Genomic DNA, 22,558 nt, shown 5'->3' on the forward strand with positions numbered 1-22,558 from the left:
CTAGAAGATGCATAATGCGAGATCAGATTTAATGTTTGGGTAATTAAAGTCCCCTATGACTATAAATTGAAACTATTATCTGTATTAGGAGGTCCATAATATTGTCTAGTCGAATCTAAGCATCCTCACTAAGCTTTGGTTTACCATCTAATTGAAAAATTGCATTCAAATTCTACTTTACTAAATGCAGACTCCCCCACATTTTCAGTTTTGTTCGTCCTTCCTAAATAATGTGCACTTCTGCATGTTATACTCCTACCCATCTCTATTATTTAGACAGGTTTCTGTTATTCCTAATATGTCAAAGTTATGTGCAGCTACTGTATATATAATTCCAACTCATTAATCTTTTTTTTAATGCATCTAACATTAAGGCAAGGAATTTTGAATGTGATACTTGCCTTAATTTGTTTTGTTTTTTTAAACAGTACACTAGAACTTTCAAAGTTATCTTGTATATTTGTCTTTATACTACTGCCTGTACCTTTATGTGACGTTCTAAACCTGGCCTGTCCCAAGCACCCTGTCCCCCTATTCCTTAATTTAATCAACTTAAGCAAGTTTGGACATGACCAAGCGAACTATCCACAAGTGATTGTACATGCTATTTCAGCTGAGGTTTTTGCTTCTTCACTATGTTTGATTACATTAGTTTGAGCATTCTAAATTCAGTATAACTCATCCTTCAAGCACTCCTGACATTTGATGCTGAAAAACTACTATTTTGTAGTTTTAGTATTAAAATACTTGCATATTCTATACTTTCATTTTAACACTGTGAAAGCCAAACTAAATTATGAAACCAGCCTAAATATGGAGAAAACATGGAAAACCTCCTGTTGTATGAGTCACTGATTCAGGGAGGCAGCATCACTACCCACTACACTAAAATGCCATCTACACGGTGGGCCATTTATATGGATACACCTTAATAAAATGGGAATGGTTGGAGATATTAACTTCCTGTTTGTGGCACATTAGTATATGTGAGGGGGGAACTTTTCAAGATGGGTGGTGACCATGGTGGCCATTTTGAAGTCGGCCATTTTGGATCCAACTTTTGTTTTTTCAATAGGAAGAGGGTCAAGTGACACATCAAACTTATTGGGAATTTCACAAGAAAAACAATGGTGTGCTTGGTTTTAACGTAACTTTATTCTTTCATGAGTTATTTACAAGTTTCTCTTTGTTTACAGCCATTGACATGTCGCAGAGGTTAACACGTGAGGAGCGGATAGAAATTGTGTTGATGTCTGGTGAACGCAGTAACCGGGTCATTGCAGCAGATTTCAATGCAAGACACCCTACGAGACCACCCATCTCCCATGCTACAGTTAGCAAACTGTTTGCTAAGTTTCGTGAAACTGGTTCAGTGTTGGATTTGCCAAAATGTGGACGCATGAAAACTGTCACTAATGAAGAAACACCAGTGGCTGTCCTAGCTTCATTCAGCAAGAGCCCACAGCGTAGCACTCGCCGCATGTCACTAGAGAGTGGCATTAGTCGAACATTCCTTCGGCGGATATTAGCTACTCACAAATGGCACCCTTACAAACTCCAGCTACTGCAGCATCTCAACGAGGATGACCCAGATTGGCGCACTGAATTTGCAGAATGGGCAAAACAAAAATTGGAACAGGACCCTCAGTTTACGCAGAAGATTTTGTTCAGTGATGAGGCAAACTTTTATGTGAATGGTGAAGTTAACAAACAAAACCACCGCTATTGGTCTGACACTAACCCACATTGGATAGATCCCTCCAAGACTGTTGGAACAAAAAAATTGATGGTATGGTGTGGTATATGGGGTACAAAGATAGTGGGGCCATTATTCATCAATGGAAACCTCAAGGCCAATGGATATGCGAAATTGCTACATGATGATGTGTTTCCCTCTTTATGCACTGAAGCTGGCACGTTCCCCGAGTTTTTCCAGCAAGATGGTGCACCACCACATTATGGGTGTCAGGTCCGAGCATTCCTAGATGAACAGTTTCCTGGAAAGTGGATTGGGTCGTGGGCCAGTTGAATGGCCCCCAAGGTCTCCCGATCTGACCACCTTAGACTTTTATCTTTGGGGTCATCTGAAGGCAATTGTCTATGCTGTGAAGATACGAGATGTGCAGCACCTGAAACTACGGATACTGGAAGCCTGTGCTAGCATTTCTCCTGCGGTGTTGCTATCAGTGTGTGAAGAGTGGGAGAAGAGGGTTGCATTGACAATCCAACACAATTGGCAGCACATTGAACACATTTTATAAGTGGTCAGAAACTTGTAAATAACTCATGAAAGAATAAAGTTACGTTAAAACCAAGCACACCATTGTTTTTCTTGTGAAATTCCCAATAAGTTTGATGTGTCACATGACCCTCTTCCTATTGAAAAAACAAAAGTTGGATCCAAAATGGCCGACTTCCAAATGGCCACCACCCATCTTGAAAAGTTTCCCCCTCACATATACTAATGTGCCACAAACAGGAAGTTAATATCACCAACCATTCCCATTTTATTAAGGTGTATCCATATAAATGGCCCACCCTGTATATTAAAACACTGTGCATACATTTTTATATGATTTTTTTCAATTATTTTTAAATACAATTCAATTTGAAAACACAATCTGTAACACAGTCTATAAACAATGCTGGTTTAACAGGTTTGCCATTTAAAATTAGATTTTGTTTGCATCAGCTTCAGTCTGAAATTTACATTTGGACAAAACTGGTTTACTGTCTGCACAACAAACACTATGCTGTTGTAGCAGTGGTTTTTAGCAGCATCAGGAAAGAATGTCATATCACAGTTTTGACACAACTAAGATCAACATAAAATTAAGCTTTTTACCAATTTTGACAATGTAAATACTGCATAAAAACTGACAAAAATAAATGTAATGATTTATTGTAATGTAATGTAATGATTCCATATATATACTGTATATATATATATATATATAGTTAAAAAGAAAAATGGAATAACTAGATTACAATTCACTGCTTGAGATAGTAGATACAAAGGAAGATAAATATTATATTATATTAATATTATATGAAAGACACACTAATTATGACATTTAGAACTGATCCAATTTCTATTCATATTCTGATTTCAAAACACTGTTCTCTCTGCATGTGTAATACACAACAGGTGATTCAGATCAATAAAGTAACTGAAAAATGTACTATTTTCACAATGAATAAAACAATGAAAACTAAGCTTAGTCCTATGATTGCAAAATGTAAATATCAGATTTTTACATGCATAGTCCAACTCATGAGACAAATGCTCAGGTCCAAAGCAGGGACTTAATACAAAGCACTGTTGTTAAGTTAGTGCTTGATAAAATGTACAACTTACATGTAAGTATAAAGTAATACAGAGATATCAAGCTGTTTCCCTGACAAAATATTCTAAATTTAAATTATTTTATTTTATAAAATTAATGAAATACTAGCCAGTTACAATTAACCATTGTGTTTGACGAGAGTAAATAAAGTAAGATCCATTTTTCTGGCTAGTCATACTGTATATTTTACTGAAAAATAAAATATGCTGTTTGAGTAAGATATATATTTTCACAACAGACATTATTTAAAGATTTTATTAATTGAGCCACAAAACATTAATTTATTAATTTAAAGTGGAGGAAAAGTATGGTGTCGAGTACTGTTTGAGCAAGTCCCATAAACTGCAAACGTATCACTCGTCTTCCAATTTCCTTTCTTGTTTCCGGATAACAGATATACTATAACGCAGTAACTGCAGACGAGTACCTTGCTTTACAGCACTTTTAAGTTATTTATTTAGTTAAAGCATTTATCCAAAGCAAACAATTAATTGTAATGTACAGCACTGCTGTTTCTATCTTTCTACATCGTCACAAAATAAAACAGTAGCAGGAATTGATCCAGCAAACTCATGATTTACAACCCTGCACCTTAGCCACTAGTGTAAAGTATCTGGATGTCATTAAAACTACATATGCTAAAACTCTTAAAAATCATAAGTGAAGCATATTATAATATTCACACAGATAAATGAAATATTATACAATTAACGAGGGAATCAAAAACTATTTCCTAAATTTAAGATTTACTTCTTAGCTGAAATCATATGTATCAATTAATTTTCATGATGCATGAATGAAAACATTAATGGTGTACGCTTTACAGGTGCAAAACCAAACATAGAATTTTACACTAAATTTTGGTAAACTGAAGTATTATAAGCCTAAAAGTGTTGTTGTTTTAGAAAACTTGTGCAAATCCTTTCTGTAAAATATGTCTGATAAATATCAAGAAAAAACAAAATTTCTATTTTATAGTTAGTATCACATCAAAAGAAATGTTACAGACCTCAGAATTAACAGTGCTGTTCTTCAATAAAATATGGACACAATTCTTCAACTGAATCAATATTTTTGAAGTTGAAAACATACATAGATACATACTGTACTGTACTGTCTCATGTCTGTGCCACTCTTTAATTTCCTAGTCCAACAAAGTACACATCAAAATTCTTAAGTTACAGTTCAGTTTCAACCAAGTAATTCACACAGTCACTTCATACATTCACATGGTGGATGAATCAACATCAAATGCTTCTGAATCATAAAGCAAAATACTGCATTTACCTCAAATAAAACCAAACTTGAACAATCCAGCATGCCCTACAAAACTCTAGTGGTTTGTTTTTAAGCAACAAAGGTGTTTTCTAAAGATGAAAGCAGAAAACATGACATGAATAGATGGCAGCTACTAAAACTACATACAATTATTTGTTACTATTTATTTAATTATTTGCTCTACAAGTGTGATGTCTGGATTGAAAACTTGTAGTGTATGCTGGAGAACAACTTGGTGTAGGACAACATTTACTATCTTACAGAATCAAATTTTATTGTTCCAGATAGATGTAGAGCTGAGCTACAATAGATTACATATACAGTACTGCATTAACTATGGATCATTGCTTTTGTGTAATTTTTCTATTCAGATATAATAGTGAGCTAATCAAAGGCAAATACATTAAGAAATTAAGTTTTAAAATTTCTGAAAAGTTTTAATTTGCTGTACAAGCAACTTACAAACTAATCTCCAAATTGAAAATCTACATGGCACAGATGGACAAAACACTTCTCATCAGATTATCCAATAGATATGAGGGAAAGTAAAATTTTTTGCATTAAAGTGAATTTTGCAGCTGTTTGCATGATAAGAAATCTGCAGTATCCTATACATTTCCATCGCTATGCCTTAATTTCCCTGCATGGTGCACCAAATTAAAGAAAGACTGCCAAATTTTGCAGCATCCTTCTTGCAACATCTCCTGCATTCTGCTCCTTAAAATCTACAAGAAACACTATTTACAATAAGAACTAACTTTCGTGCATTGTTACAGAATATATAAGAAAACAATGTTTGGCTAACACTAACTTTTTATATAAGAGAAAAAATCTGAACTATTTATTTAACTAAATACAATGATAATATTACAAAGCTTAAGATGAAAACTAAAAAATGCATCCAGCCTAAGCAAAGGGTCACTGATACAATACAGAAATCCCTCTCTAATCTGGGACAATAGTTACACAATATTTAATGTACTTTTATTAGGTTCAATTATTTTGCACTAGAAAATATGAACATCACAAGGTTTATATGTACCAAATAGATCTACGGCAGAGAATGTACAGACAATTTTTTCAAAGTCTCATCATAGTGATGAGAAAACCATTGTCAACTACCATGGTAAAAAAATACTACCTTTAATATGTTGGCGGTGAGACGCTCAATGAAACTAAGTTCCTTTTCCCGAATCCAAGACATTTTCTTTTTTTGTCAGAGATGATTTCAAAGGCTTACAGGCTTTTGCACTTATAAAATCCTGTGAATGGAATGAAAAACTCAATCAAATCCATCTATTATAAATTGGAAAATAAGGCAGAGCTCTCAATGTATTTCTGCAAATTAGAAAAAAAGCAAACTTACACGTTTAAAAGTAAGGGAAGGCAGGCAAAAGTAATCCACATATACTTTCTATAGATCTATTATTTTTCTGCCACTATTAACTAAAATTGTAATCTAGTAAATGTTAGGTGCTTTGCAAAATGGTATTACATTAGTATTACATAAAGACAGAATAGTACAGCATGATGGCATAGTGGTTAAAGTGTAACTTGGTATTTGACAAGTTGAAGTTATTTCTTCACAAACATGGTATGTATGCATTTGTTATGTGAAACTGTGTTCTAAAATTAAGCATTTTCTATAAATTAAAAATTATCTTGCCTGCTCTGGCACTTTTCAGTGGAGGGTATGGGTCATGGGACATTACCAGAAGATACAATCCTTAAAAAACTTAAGAGGAAGTGGCAAAAGTTTTGAAATAAGTACACATGCCTTCCATGTTTCCAATGTATGTTTGTGACAACAAAAAGGACCTAGAAATAATCATTTTATTGCATATTCCAGGTACTATTTGTCACATGGTAAGGATACAAAGGGACAAAGTGGCGGAGAGCATTTGGCACCACTGAAGATCTAACTGACATGGCAGAAGCAAGTCTGATGAAGACAAACAGTCGTTTTGGGGCCACACACCAGCAATCAGTGTAAAGGGCCTAATTCCAATTCTCTGCATCTCTCTCTCTCACCCGGATTGTTATACTATTACTGAGTGCCCTCCAACGTGTCCCTGTCTGCATTTGACAAGTGAACACAGTGAATGTGTGAGATAAGGAGAATAATTTAATATTTTATCTATTTATAATTACATTTTCTGTATGTAGTTGTGTTTTATTCTATGTATTTCCTTTCAGCTATGCCATTTATAAGCATTGAAATAAAGAAAATGTTACAGCGCTGATAACATGTAATATGTAGTTTGGCAAGGCCATGGTTGCATCTGTCCATTTTATAGATTTTTTGTCTTGTCATAACAACTACTGACATAGTATTTACATTGCAGTAGGTAATCTGGAGATGACTTAAAGTACATGGGTGGACCTGTGTAGGTTGTTGGCAAATATTACTCTGTTTATTTTACTTTATATAAGAGGCTTGAGTATTGGCAGTTCTGGAACCAAAACCTGCAGATACAGAGGTACGTTTGTGTAATGAACTGTCATTGCTGGGTAAAACAAGTAAACACAGTGTAAAGATTTATTGGAAGTTGAGCCAATACGCCATGTATTATAAACCAAAACACTGGAAAAGCTGTAATGTCTGAGAACTATTTACATAAAGTTGTTACCTTCCATTAGGCGGAGGAAGGTCACCACTTAGAAGCTCTGATGATTCGGCCTTGGAGCATGGTGTAAATATCTCTGCACCCTGAGCAATGTAACATTAATTTCTTAAGACTGCTCTGATGTTCCAGCTTCGTAGCATGCCTGCTTCCCACAGTAAGTTCCACCAGAGAATCTCGCTGCACAATGATTCTCCTCTTATAGGCCACTCTCCACAGCTTCCTTGTTCCCCGCAACAGTCAGCTCCACACTGCTTACCCTTTTTTGGAAGTATCTACCCCTCAAAGTTTCTTGATGCCAATATTTGCAAATGTAACACTTACCCGCCATCCCTCTAAACATCACCCCATGTCCCACACTGCTACCTGTATCCTATAATAGCATCATATAATGCAGTTACAATGTAGCAGTGCAGGTTTACCTATTATCATTATTTGATATTTACAATTTTCATTTGCTTACATCATTGAACCACGTACAGTATTTATTTTCAGTTTTTTCTTCAGTTGTATATAGCCCCCATTAAAAGTCTGCAGATGCGTATGTATATGCAAAGCAGTGATCGAACTGAACATGAATAAATGCCAATACCGTAGGTGTTACAGTGATACAATATATTAACGTGAAGAGCAAGGAAAGCAAACGTTTCCTAATTAGAAATTCAAGTGCCCCTATCCAAGTCCAACGTTTCTCCCATGGAGTCTGCAGCAGCATGATCGAAGAGCAGGGTCTGGGAAGTTGGTTTTCAGCACCATGATTGGGGGCTAGAGGTCGACAGAGCAGATCAGATAACCAGAGATAACCATGAGGGCCAGTAGTGAACAGAAAAAAAGTGCTTGCTAACCGAACAGCTTTGCATCTTCCATGAGTTTCGCAAACTTTTTTTATTTTACAACATGGTCACATCTCTTTTTTGCCTGTCCAAGACACCACCCCATTTTCAGTTATCTGTACACCCTGTAGGCCAGCAGCTATTCATGTGGCTCATCAATTGCTTCTGCTGCATGCTTTGTTTACATATTGTCTGTTCTCAGCACATACACAGCATATATATATATATATATATTATAATATTAATAAATAATCAAATAATAAAAGTCTTGGCAAAAAAAAAAGTGTGATAATTTTCTTTTCTATAATGCCACTAAAATTAAATTAATTTTGTCAAAGCCTTTTTGACATGTAGGAGTATTTAGCTATCTATTTTATGGGGTGTTGTTAACCCACCTACTGGCCTATATGTACCATCCCGCCAAGTTTCAGCTTTTTAACTAAAGAGGAAATAGTGGTTTTGTTCATGAGTGGGTGAATGAGCCAACTTTGCATTATACTGTACAGTGGATATAAAAAGTCTACATTCCTCTGCCAAAATCACAGATTTTGTGTAATACATAAATGAATTCATGAGAAATCTTGTCACAACATATTCTTCCTTTATTGCAAAACTGCAACCTATACAAAAAAGAAAAAAATCAGAAACTGTTTAGTGAAAAAAGGAAAAAAAAACATACAACAACCTGGTTCCATTAGTGTGCACACCTTTTAATAATCAAGAATGTGGCAGCATTCAATATCAAACAATCACAATAAGTCTCATCTCAAATAGTAGTTAGTATACACTAGACTTCAAGTAAACTGGCTCTGATGGACCTCCGATACAGTTTGGCTGTTCCTGTATGATTATTTTGATATTCTCTTGGTTGCAACATATTCCAAAAGACATAGACTGCAGAGAGCTTTTATAACATGAATAGGATCTCATCATTGAAAGGTATTAATCAGGACATTAGTATAAAAAAATATCCAAAGCATTAAACATCCCATGAAGTATGGTGAAGGCAGTCATCAACAAGTGGAGAACATATGGCTCAATAATGACTCTACCAATATTAGGATGTCCCTCCATGACTAATGAGAAGACAAGGCAGGGGTGTGTTGAGTTTTTATATCCACTGTGTGTGTGTGTGTATGTATATATATATATATATATATATATATATATATACTGCTCAAAAGAATTAAAGGAACACTTTTTAATCAGAGTATAGCATAAAGTCAATGAAACTTATGGGATATTAATCTGGTCAGTTAAGTAGCAGAGGGGGTTGTTAATCAGTTTCAGCTGCTGTGGTGTTAATGAAATTAACAACAGATGCACTAGAGGGGCAACAATGAGATGACCCCAAAACAGGAATGGTTTAACAGGTGGAGGCCACTGACATTTTCCCTCCTCATCTTTTCTGACTGTTTCTTCACTAGTTTTGCATTTGGCTACAGTCAGTGTCACTACTGGTAGCATGAGGCGATACCTGGACCCTACAGAGGTTGCACAGGTAGTCCAACTTCTCCAGGATGGCACATCAATACGTGTCATTGCCAGAAGGTTTGCTGTGTCTCCCTGCACAGTCTCAAGGGCATGGAGGAGATTCTAGGAGAAAAGCAGTTACTCTAGGAGAGCTGGAGAGGGCCATAGAAGGTCCATAACCCATCAGCAGGACTAGTATCTGCTCCTTTGGGCAAGGAGGAACAGGATGAGCACTGCCAGAGCCCTATAAAATGACCTCCAGCAGGCCACTGGTGTGAATGTCTCTGACCAAACAACCAGAAAGACTTCATGAGGGTGACCCAAGGGCCCCATGTCGTCTAATGGGCCCTGAGCTCACTGCCCAGCAGCATGCAGCTCGATTGGCATTCGCCATAGAATACCAGAATTGGCAGATGCACCACTGGTGCCCTGTGCTTTTTACAGATGAGAGCAGGTTCACCCTGAGCACGTGACAGAAGTGAAAGGGTCTGGAGAAGCCATGGAGAACATTATGCTGCCTGTAACATCATTCAGCATGAGCAGTTTGGTGGTGGGTTAATGATTGTCTGGAGAGGCATATCTATGGAGGGTCACACAGACCGCTACAGGCTCGACAAAGGCACCTTGGCTGCCATTAGGTATCAGGATGAAATCCTTGGACCCATTGTCAGACCCTATGCTGGTACAGTGGCTCCTGGTGCACGACAATTCCTGGCCTCATGTGGTGAGAGTATGCAGGCAGTTCCTGGAGGATGAAGGAATTGATACCATTGACTGGCCACCACACTTTCCTGACCTAAATCCAATAGAACACCTCTGGGACATTATGTTTTGGTCCATCCAATGCCACCAGGTTGCACCTCAGACTGTCTAGGAGCTCAGTGATGCCCTGGTCCAGATCTGGGAGGAGATCCCCCACAACACCATCTGTCATCTCATTAGAAGCATGCACCGATGTTGTCAGGCATGTATACAAGAACACAGGGGCCATACAAAGTGCTGCGTACAATTTTGAGTTGCTGCAATTAAATTTTGGCAAAATGGACTAGCCTGCCACATAATTTTTTCACTCTGATTTTTGGGTCTTTGAATTCAGGGCTCTGTTGGTTGATCATTTTCATTTCCATCAAACGATGTGGCATCCTTTCGTTCCTAACACATTACCCAGTCTATATCAGTATAGATATCCAGGAGGATTTCTTTTTCCCATTGAGATCTGATGTGTTTTCAAAGTGTTCCTATAATTTTTTGAGCAGTATATATATATATATATATATATATATATATATATATATATATAATTATAGAATGCATTATATAAGCAAAACATTAAAAATGAATGTACTACTTGCACATTACCCTTACTGATATCGTTTTTGAACCTGAAAGATATGCTTACTTTTTTCTGTTTTCTTAGGGTCTTACACCAGCGAATTACATCAGTCTTTGGCTGACTATGCCACCACACATAGCCTTGGAATTGGAAGTCCTTGAGGATACAGACAATTCCATCGCCAGCGAAAGACGAAGGATCAGAGACACCCGGGAAAGTAAAACATATTGTAATAATCGGGGTGGGTCTCTCCAGGTATCATTCAGGAGTGTTTTGTGACTTAACTTAAAGGTGTAAACCATTTTTATTACTTCGATTTCAAATAAAACTTTTAAAAATGCATAAATTATCTTAAAATAACAGCGTGAAAAGTATTTAAAACAATTCTGACTACAGAGAAAGGTATTTTCCTTTAAAAATTCTATAGTTCATTCATTCAGAATATCTGCGCGACGTCATTTCGTTGCGAAATTAATTTACCTGCAACTTTTTAATCTACTTAACTACCAACACACAACAATAATTACTTAAACATACCTTGAAAACTGTATGTAATTCTTAGCATACCACCTCTCAGTTTCGCTCATTCCAACTCGTAAGCTTACCTCTGTGCTGACGTCTCTTCCGGATCATGCGTCTCTCGTAATACACTAAACCAAGTGCTTCGCCGACGCTGTCGTAAAACCTACTCGGTTACAGAAGGAAGACATGATGGTAAGGGCAATGGGTTGCCAATACTAGCACACTAACTCACTTGTGTCACCAGGGGGCGCACAGGGGCCGAACATGTTTTGCAGCTATTTGTAGACTCTTTCATACACTACAGAAACACCGTGCAAAAGGACATATTGAGGTACAGAGCTTAGTCAGAACACTTATTGAACATAGATTTTATAAGTTGTTACACATATCAATTTAAAAATATTCAATTTATAAGAAAAAAACTTATAGCATTAAATACAGTATAATCCAATAATGTCATTTTGTCAGGGTGTTTCACCGTTGTATGACAAATAACAGAGATAATGGATCATAACTAGGTTTAGTCGTTTACTCTCCACTCCTTTTACTGTCCAATTGTATGCATTTGGTTAGGCTTGTCAATGGAAAGTGTAACACATAAATTTATATTCTCAAGCCTGCTAAATAAAATTCAAGATCATCAGGGAGCCAGAGCCTGTCCCAGGAGCACTACACACTAGGGAAACAATCTTGGAAAGGGTGCCAGTACATCACAGGGCCCAATCACATACATGCAGTTTTGCTCAAGGCCAGTTTTGAATCACCAATTGACATACTTAGCATGTCTTTGGGGACATGGAAGGAAAATACAAGTATACACAGGGAGAACATGCGGATTCCACGCAGAAGAGAATCACATGTGGGATTCAAAAGTAGCATGATGGATTTGTGAGGCAGTGGAATGGGTATATTCAACTATTAAATGATATGTATTGAACTGATGACAAAGTGGCTTGGTGCCATGAAGGATAGCATTATTACCTCAAAGGTCAAACAAGCTGGGTTAAAATCTCAAGTTGGTCACTGTATATGTGTGGTATGTATGTTCTCCATATCTGCATAGTTTTTGCTCCCATAGTCAGGTTTTAGCTCCACATAATAAGTTTGGTCATGGGCAATATTGTTGCCTATGATGAATTGGTGCTCCTTATAGTTCTACACCCCTCATGGAATCCTCTCACTTTCCAAGATTGCATTGAACAATCTGGTTAAAAACTCCACTGCCGTCTTTCCTAAACTCCTCTATGCATCCACAGGTATGCCATTTTGACCAACAGCCTTTCCATTCTTCATCCTCTTCATAGCTGTCCTTATTTGCTCCTTGCTAATCTGTTGCAATTCCTGATTCACTATCTCCCCATCATCCAACTTTCTCTCTCTTTTCATTCATCAGCCTTTCAAAGTAATCATTCCATCTGCTCAATACACTCTCCTCACCTTTGTGTATGTTTCCATCTTTATTCTTTGTCACCCTAACCTGCTACACATCTTTCCCAGTTGTGCCTTTCTGTCTAGCTAATCAGTACAGGTCCTTTTCTCCCTCCTTAGCGTCCAAACTCTCATACAACTCATCATACGCCTTTCTTTAGCCTTCACCACCTCTCTCTTCACCTTATGCCTTATCTCCTCATACTCCTGTCTACATTATATATCTCTCTGACTATCCCGCTTCTTCAACAACCTCTTCCTCTGTATACTCTCCTGTACAATTCCACCACCAGGTTCCCTTATCCTTCTTCCGCGGTCCAAATGTCATACCAAGCACCCTTCTAGCTGTCACCCTTACTACTTCAGCTGTAGTTGCCCAGCTATCTGGCAACTCTTCACTGCCACCCAGTGCCTGTCTTACCTTCTCCCTGAACTCATCCTTACAGTCTTCCTTTTCAACTTCCATCATTAAATCCTTGGCTCTGTCAAACTCGGCCTCTCTTCATATCTAATGTCATCCACCATCCTATGCTGCCTACCTACGCTTTCCCCTTCCACCACTTTGCATTCTCCAGTCTCCTTCAGACTGGCTCTCCTGCAAATTATATAATCTACCTTTGTGCATCTTCTTCCACTCTTGTACGTCACCCTGTGTTCCTGTCGCTTCTTAAAATATGTATTCACCACTGCCATGTCCATCCATTTCACAAAATCTACTAACATCTGACCTTCTGCATTCCTCTCCTTGACACCATACTTACCCATCACCTCCTCATCCCCTCTGTTCCCCTCACGAACATGTCCATTGAAATCTGCTCCAATTACTACTCTCTCTCCTCTGGGTACACTCTCCACTACTTCATCCAACTCACTCCAGAAATCATCTTTCTCATCCATCACACACCCAACTTGTAGGGCATATGCACTAACAACTTTTATCATCACACCTTCAATTTCTAGCTTCATAATTATAACTCTGTCCAACCCCCTTTTCACCTCCAAAATGCTCTAGACAAACAGTTCCTTAAGGATAACCCCTACCCCATTTCTCTTTCCATCCATACCATGGTAAAACAATTTGAACCTGCCTCCAATACAATTGGCCTTACTCCCGTTCCATCTGGTCTCTTGCACACACAATATATCAACCTTCCTTCTTTCCATCATGTCAGTTAACTCTCTCCACTTACCAGTCATACTGCCAATTTTCAAAGTCCCTACCCTCATTTCCATTCTCTTCACCTTCCTCTTCTCCTTCTGCCTTCGGACACGCCTTCACCCTCTTCTTCTCCTTCTTTGGCCAACAGTAGCCCAATTTCTACCAGCACCCTGTTGGCTAACAGTACTGGTGGTGGCTGTTGTTAACCTGGGCATCAACTGATCTGGTATGGAAATCTGTGTTGTTGTCCAGCTGTTGATCTCCATTTATCCGGACTTGGTACCCGCATTGCTAGCCCAGCAATTGGTCCAATACACTGTTTAAATGGAGGAGAAAGGAGAGACAAAAGACGGATTAAGTGAAACAAAGGAAAATAGTATATGTAATATTAATTAATTAATGCTGTATTTTAACACTGTGATATTTAATAGTTCAACAAAGGAATAAAAACAATAACTGAACATTCTTCTAGGAAACCTTTCCTGTAATTGGCCTTGAGGAATGTCCTTGACATCCTCTGCAATAACTTTGCTTTATCCCAGCATTTAGTCATGTTTTATGCAGTAAATGAACTTCCTGTGGTTCAACAGTTGGGAACAAACATACAGAGCCATAAAAAATATTTAGTCCTTCCTGCTTTGCTCTTGTACTGCAAATTTGCAACACCGAATGTTTTCTGGTGTTCAGCCAATATGTAATAATAGGTAAATGACATGGGAGTAAATAGAAAACATCACTTATTGAATGAACAAAGTTATACAACATGTATTAACTTTGACAATTATAGCTGCAATGATTGTAGTCAAACACTTCCTTTAATTGGGTATGTATTTCACATTGCTTTTGAGGAATTTTAGCCCACTATTCCTTAAACAACTGCTTTAATTCAAAAACATTGTCAGGTTTTTGAACATTATTTGCTCATTTCAGACTCTGTCACAACTTCTCTATTAGTTTTGCGTCCAAGGTTTGACCAAACCATTCCAAAGCTTTTTAAAGCCATTCTGACTTGGATTTTTTGCTGTTGTTGTTTTGTATTACAATTTTTCAGTATTTCAAATACTCCTCAACTTCAGCTAATAATTAAATGACCAGAGTGTTTCCTTAAGAATGATCTCATATATAGCAGAATCATTGTTCATTAAATTATAGCAAGATATCAGGTCATGAGACTGCAAAGCATTTCTACTGTCCCACATCATTGCATTACTACTACTACTACTACTACTACTACTACTACTGTATATTATACTGTTAGAATTATAGTGTTACTATAGAATGGTATGTTTGCTTTACACTGGACATAATGAGACCAATGTCAGCCGAAGTTTCTTCCTTTATCGTGCCTGTCTATAGACCATTCTCCAAAAAGATTTGGGAATCATCTAGGTGCTTTTTGGCAAAATAGAGACAGGCACTTGTCTTTTTTTAGGTTAGTAATGTCTTTTGTCTTTGTACTCTCCATTGAAGCCCATTTTTGTCTTTCTGATTATGGAGTTATGAACGTTTGATGAAACAACAAAATTTCTTTGGGTGTTATTTTGAAATAACTTGTGACTTACAAAATAATTGTGAAAGGCTAGTCAAAATTCACTAGATTTACTACATTCAAGTGTTTTTCATTTTAGGATTATGCTTTCACTGTGGGTTGATGAGAGTCCCTTTTTCTTGATATTTGCAGGAATTTCCTTTGGTTCTAACATTATATGCTTGTTGACTCTAATTGTAAGGGTAAAAAAACTGTGGTACATATTTAGCAAGTCTGGCTGTAATCTAGACTAAACTAGTTGTGTTCAGTGTGCTGACCTTAATTATCTGCATAATTTTATTGATTTAACTGGGGGGCAATTGCCTTATCACACACTAGTAATTTGTGTTGGATAACTTTGTTCATTAGACAAATTAAATAATTTAAAATATGTTATTTGTTTACTCAGATGCCCTTTGTCTAATATTAGACTTTGGTTGAAGACCCAAAAACATTCAGTATCAAAAATTAGCAATAACAGAAGAAATTAGGAAATGGCAAATACGTTTTTATGCTACTGTACATGAAATGCTTTAGACAGTTAATTTATCCAAATACCAATAAACATACATCATTTAACTATACAAATAATTTACATGTTGATTTCAGTGTTAAGAGTGATATCAGGATTCTGTGTTGTTGGACTAATGCTGTCTGTTTTACTAAAGAGTCTTATGCAGAAGCCTAAAACCTTACTAAGAATGATAAGGTTTAATACATTAGCAGGTAAACCAGAACTTAATACAAGATTAGATCAAGATTATTAAACAAATTTAATATCAAAAAACACATGGATAATTATATTTTATAAAAGACAATGTTGGAATAGTGCTCAAGTCAGTCATATTCTTTTTTATATACAAGTGTCTATCAGAAAAAGAGCAATATGACAGTAAGACTTTGACCAGCAACCAAGCTCACAGAGAAGGCACTGCACATCGTGTTTTATCAGAATGCGCTGTTGAATAAGCTACCTAAGGTACATTTTACCAATGTAGATCATTTGGTTTTGAAAATTGTTAAATTAGTTGTTTGCTTTTTTCAGTATATAATACAGATTGGTTAGTTTTGCCTACTGCCTTTATATAATGTATTAACTTAACTGGAAAATGCATTTAATGTTCTATGTGCTTCTTTGCTCAAGGTAATGTAGTTGGGAAAGTTAATTATCAGTAAATGGACAGAGAGTTAAAATAAGTAATCATGGAAGATAAACATCCATCAAAGGCAAATATTTGCTTTCTTTTGTTCACATTCCAATTCACTATTCTTATCCATATTCTGTTGAATGCATACCTGTGTTATTTTCATCATTTTGATCTTGAGTCTTAGTCAAAAGTGAAGGGTCAGGGGTAGATTTTGTGCTTTCCAAGTGTTCTTTATTTTTTGGTGTTGTCCAAATGCTCTTTATTGTAGACCACTACATGGAATACAAATGCAGCTCAACAGCAAAAAAATAAAATCTACCTTAGATATTTCTGTACCAATATTTAAAATTTGGAGTGAATTCTGTTATTTGAATAACAGACAGGGTGAAATTAAGAAAGCGAGGGTGTTTACCACTTGAAGTTTATTCAAATGCTCTGGCAAAGTGTTGAATTATGTTAGCTTTAGCCAGATGCAATTAACATATTAAAAAATCAATGAGAAGGAGAATGATTTGAAACAATGGTAGCAATGCATGTTTACTGTTGTTTTGTCTTGTGAAACCTAAAACTACATTACACTTGATTTTCCCTTCTTGAAACAATATCTGTGGCCTTTGTTTGGTGACTGTTGCTAAGCAACCTGCAGTTTAAATGAGGAAGTACACTTCTACCAGATTCTACTGGCCTATTATATTTAATTCATGAAACCATAGCAGGTCCTTCTGAAGCTCCTCTGTTGGCAAAGTATGCATTCTTCCTTTAAATAAGTGCTGTTTTTAACATAAAGCTAAGTATCACTATATACACAAGTATATATGTAAATCTCACAGTATTTAAAAGTGGTTTTTCATCCCGTTTGTTGTTAAATTGTTTAGATGCTTTCCAATATTGTTTGATTCTGTGAACCAAAATGCTTCATGTGAAGTGTGGTTGAATTATCAACATGCTACATATAATCAATGTAGTGCAATGTATCTAAACATATAGAGAGGTTGTAATGGTGCACTATGTAGAAAGAGTGTCATATTAAGTAACTGTAATTGCACATTTTTTAAATAAACACTAACCTTTTAAATTGAATGCCTGTAAGAAAAATGAATATCAATCTAGTGTGAATAAATACTGTTTTCAAATATTCATTAGATTTGTTAGTTTAATAGCCAAGCCAGTAATTATTATAATCAAGAAAATCAGGGACATAGCCACAAATTAATTTGGGGGGGAAGGGGTTTGTAACTGTCATAAAAAAAGTTGGGGATGTGGTTTGAACCCAAAATTCCTACTCCTTCCACCTACTTTTATGAATTTCAAGAAAGAAAATATGTGTCCTCCCTCATTGAATTATTCTTAGAGATGGATAGAATAAAGCACTAAAATATAGTAGGGATACAACTATTTTACTGTAAAATATCTCTCCACATCTTTATGCAGCTTATGGTTCTGAACTGACTTCTAAAGACCGCCACATCAGTCAGTACATATTAGCAAAAACAAAAATGATATTGATTTACAAAAACTGTATATCTTAGGTGCATAAATCCAAGGTACTGATGGCATTCTATATAGCCCTGTTCTCTATACATTTTACACTAAAAATCTTATAATGAGGTAGGCTATAGTCAGTATCAAGGGTAAGATGAAAAAATTATAACATACTGTATGTAGTATAATAACATTTATGGGCCCATTTAATCCAATCCCAGAAGAATTGGGTGTAAGTCAAGAGCCAGCCCTTACCTGTAGCATCAGCCTGTTGCAGGTTTCCCGCTCTGTCTCACACATACATACTCACACACACACACACACACATACACACACAAACACAGGGGCCAATGTAGCACTCCTATCTTTTGGGAATGTATGACAAACCTAACATACTAATTCAAATACAGGAAGGACATGCAAATTCCATGCGGAAAAGACATAGTGTGAAATTTAACCCAGGATATTGGATTTAAAACACAGCAGTATTAACCACTATGCCACTATGCCAGCCTAAGGTATTACGATGAAATACCAAATCACAGGACCTCTTCTTTACAGGCTTTTAATGGCTGTCGTTTGAAATGTTTGGGATATAAAGAGCAGTCATTGGCAACTTTAAACCTATAAAGCAAACATATATCATCCTAATGTGCTTTTTTCTATTAAACATGTTCATCAGTATGTGAATGAGCCCTACAATGAACCAGCACTCTATATAGTGCTAGTTCCTGACTTGTTCCTAATGCTGCTATGATAGGCTATGACCCCCCATAGTACTAAAGTGGATAAAGCAGGTTTGAGAATATAATGTAATGTGAGTGTTCTTTTCATATATTTAGTATGCATTTGTTCTGTAAATAAATGTATGTCTATCCCAGCATGTTTAGTTAAGTTAAAGCTAAGCAATGCATATTTTTGAATCCTAAACATAAACTTCTGCACTAAATATTTACCTCTAAATACAGCATGAAATTTGTATCAGGAATAAAGTGTAGTAAATATTTCATTTAAATCCCCAGTTTGAATAAAGCATGACTACTGATTAGGCCCACAAATTATAAATTACATTATATTTCCTAACTCACTTCAGTCTTCATGTACAGTGTCTGTATATGTACTACAATATTTTAGGAAACTGTCCAATCATACAGCCTTTTTCTACACCTTCTTTTGCCTTTAAATGATTATAAGGATGTATGCTCACACATGCTGAATCAATTTTAACTAGTCAGTTAACCTGCCATTCACATCTCTGGCATGCGAGGAAAAACTGTATGTGAATATTTAAGTTCCATATCAATGGCAGTGAAGCTGTGGGTTGAACCTAGGTTACTGGAGCTAACCATTGTTTCTTTGTAACACTACTATACAAACTAGTAAATACAAAACTATTAATTTACAGTGTACAATTAGCAAATATACTGAAAGTACAGTATTTTGTACAGTATCTCTCTGCTGCAGGGGTGGGCAAAGTTGTTCCTGGAGGGCCGAAGTGGCTGCAGGTTTTTGTTCCAACCCAAAAGCACATATTGCTCAAGTAACACTCCTGCTTCATTGCAGTCATCTTGCTCGCTAAGATTTTGAACCCTTACTGCTTATTTTAGTCTTAAACAGCCATATTCTCATTTTTTTTAACTGGACCTTATCAGTAATACAACGCAAATGACAAAAGAAAACAGCATTTCTCCATTTAGCTTGTTTCCATTTAAACCTATGTGTATTTATCATACACTGTTGGGTTTAATTAAATACTTGCAAGGAAATTGAAGAGAAAAAAATTAAAGGACTCAGAATTACTCATCCCTTTTAGACTTCAAATCATTTGGCTGATATTTTTAGAAAGGAAAAGAAAATGAGAAGGACCTGACATGGTAGAGCCACGCACTAACAAGCCATGGCATTAAAATATTGGTAAGGATTGTTTTATCATTAAGCAACTGGGTTGGAACAAACACCTACAGCTACTGCGGCCCCCCAGGATTGATGTTGCCCACCCTTGTTCTACTGATCCTCTAATATTTCACTTCATTCCTTGGCCTTTCCTCATTGTTTCTAAATTTGATAAGGATCCATCAGGCCTTCATTACATGAAAGCTATCAAACAGTTAAACTCATTATCCATAGCTGCAGTTGGAACTTGTAATCAGCTATTTTCCTCAAATCCTTCTCCCTTTATGGCCTTGCACAATTCACTTTAAAGTGTAAAAGAACACAGCTTAAATACATACATAAGGTATCTCCTGGGCTGAAGATGCTTTCATGGGTTTGATTCTTGTGATATGATATCAAGTGATATTTTTTGCAGTATCCAAATTTTTTTAGAAGCTGCATTAGCACACCTGACTAAGAAATTATTAGATACAGTATGTTAAAGAAATTAATCGAATACACTTAAAGAAATGTATTATTTTTAAGAGAGTAGCCTTCCTATTGTTTGGAAATTATTCTTTTGTCTTTTCTTTCATCTTTTTGAATGGCTTTGGTTTCCTTGTATACAAATAAAAACCTTTCATATAGTTCAGTTTTAAATTCATGGCTTCCTAGAGCAAACTGCTCTTTCAGTAACACAACCCTTTTTTACATCAAGCAATGTATTATCTGAAGTATTATTAAAGTCGACAAATAATTATTATCTGAAGAGGTTGTTATTTGAAGTGTTCTTTTTTTAGTGTTTATGCAGATTCCAGCTTTCACAAAACACTAAAGTTTTCTTTCTGTGATACACATCTCTCCTAACATCATTAAAACCTGCTAAAATTAGTCTGCTGTTCATTCTTTAATAATTTACTGTCATTGATCGCTGGGATACAGGACCCTGTCTTTGGATGAAAAGCTGCAATTCTCTTTGGTTGGTGTAGTGTGTCTGAAGAATTCAGTGAGAGCAGCCATTAGAGGACAGCACAGAAACAGAAGCACCTGTAGCTGGCTGAAGAGAATGCATTCAAACCTAAGAATATACACTATACCACCAAACAAAGAGAAAGAAATCTAGGACCTGGCAGAATCAGCTTCTCAAGAAAACGAAGGATTTCAGAAGAGAGAAAATATTTATAAAATAAAAACTAACAAAAAAAACATCCATGGCAAACACTGGCCTTCAGCTAATTGGCTTTACTGGTGCAGTGACAGGATGGATAATGGCTATAGCGGTCACTGCTTTACCTCAGTGGAGTGTAACAGCATTCATCAATGGTCCCATCCTGACTTCAGAGATTGTGTGGGAAGGCATATGGATGACGTGTGTATACCGAACCACAGGCCAGATGCAGTGCAAAATTTTTGACTCTTTGCTGGCCCTCCCACCAAACACACAGGCTTCACGAGCCTTAATGTGCTTAGCTATCTTTCTTGGTTTTCTTTCAATCATGTTCACCTGTTGTGGCATGAAGTGCACAACCTGCGCTGTGGATGACAAGCAGGCAAAAGCTGGTTTTGCACTTACTGGGGGAATGCTCTTCATTAGCACTGGAGTCCTCATCCTTATTCCCATCTCTTGGACCGCTCACAACATCATCATTGACTTTTATAATAAGAATACACCACCGGCTTTAAAGAGGGAACTTGGACAGGCCATCTATCTAGGTTGGGCCGCAGCTGTTTTGCTAATTTTGGGAGGTGCCCTCCTTTGTAGCACCTGTCCTCAGACACCTCGTGACTATAGAAGAGGTTATGCTAGTAACCTAATGCACAGCAGAGCTTCAGCACCCCCCAAGTCACCTTCTGGGGGAGGCATCCCTTTGAAAGAGTATGTCTAACAGGCAGAATTCTTGTGGGAAATAAGATGTGCTCACTATAAAATGTAATCAAGAAAACAATAGAAAGATGGAGAGATTTAAAGGTAACATGTAGATGGTTGTTTTATAAAAATACATTGATTTTAATATGCAACATTTCTTCTCTGAAAGTAAGAATTTCTGCTTATTAATTTGATATATTTCAGTGTTATTTAACATATTATGTGGTTTTCATATATAAATATTTTTATTCACATCCTGGAAAAAAAAAAAAAACTTAATTACAACATGCCTCAATTTTGCATTTAGTACTCATTAGTTCATTTAGTTTGTGCAATGCTTTTTTGTTGTCTTGTAGTTTCATTTCCCATTTTATTAGGAGTTTGGGTTTAATTTAAAATATAATAACCAGCAGATATCAAGCTTAACACTTCATTCTTAAAGAAACTGTTAAATAAAAAAAGTAAATATATTGATATACATGCAGTATATGCATTTACATGTATATTTCTGAATACATTTTTTTTTAATTAAGCTCGTTTAATAGTAAATAGAAAGACGGTCATGAATTTTGTGTTCTTGCTGCATGTAATTATGTGTTTTAACTAACCTATGTTGAATTGGTAAGAGTGTATTGCAAACTGGACATAGAAGAAGTATGCTTTA

General features: G+C 36.3%; 2 protein-coding genes and 1 long non-coding RNA gene across 5 annotated transcripts in view; 2 read left to right on the plus strand and 1 right to left on the minus strand.

Moving 5' to 3' along the window:
- LOC120517444 overlaps positions 1-6,978 on the plus strand; it is a 73,318-nt gene extending 66,340 nt beyond the window's left edge. Inside the window, exon 3 of the long non-coding RNA XR_005631038.1 lies at positions 6,475-6,978. This is a non-coding gene — a long non-coding RNA (uncharacterized LOC120517444). The remainder of the gene's footprint in view (positions 1-6,474) is intronic.
- dhdds (dehydrodolichyl diphosphate synthase) overlaps positions 1-11,572 on the minus strand; it is a 62,783-nt gene extending 51,211 nt beyond the window's left edge. The window contains exons 1-2 of one of the 3 annotated variants that reach the window (XM_039739773.1): positions 11,494-11,572; positions 5,767-5,887 (exon numbers count right to left, since the gene is read on the minus strand). In XM_039739773.1, coding sequence (XP_039595707.1) covers positions 5,767-5,829 — 63 coding nt within the window. In that variant the 5' untranslated portion in view covers positions 5,830-5,887; positions 11,494-11,572. Of the gene's footprint in view, positions 1-5,766; positions 5,888-11,425 lie in introns of those variants that run through there. The other 2 variants (XM_039739771.1, XM_039739774.1) reach the window with 2 other exon arrangements.
- Positions 11,573-21,028: 9,456 nt separating this feature from the next.
- LOC120517753 (claudin-9) lies at positions 21,029-21,981 on the plus strand. The gene has a single exon (XM_039740218.1). The coding sequence runs from the start codon at positions 21,239-21,241 to the stop codon at positions 21,911-21,913; it is 675 nt and encodes a 224-aa protein (XP_039596152.1). The 5' UTR covers positions 21,029-21,238; the 3' UTR covers positions 21,914-21,981.
- The last annotated feature ends 577 nt before the right edge of the window (positions 21,982-22,558 follow it).

The sequence above is a fragment of the Polypterus senegalus genome, chromosome 17, assembly GCF_016835505.1.
Source record: "Polypterus senegalus isolate Bchr_013 chromosome 17, ASM1683550v1, whole genome shotgun sequence".
Classification (NCBI taxonomy): domain Eukaryota; kingdom Metazoa; phylum Chordata; class Cladistia; order Polypteriformes; family Polypteridae; genus Polypterus; species Polypterus senegalus.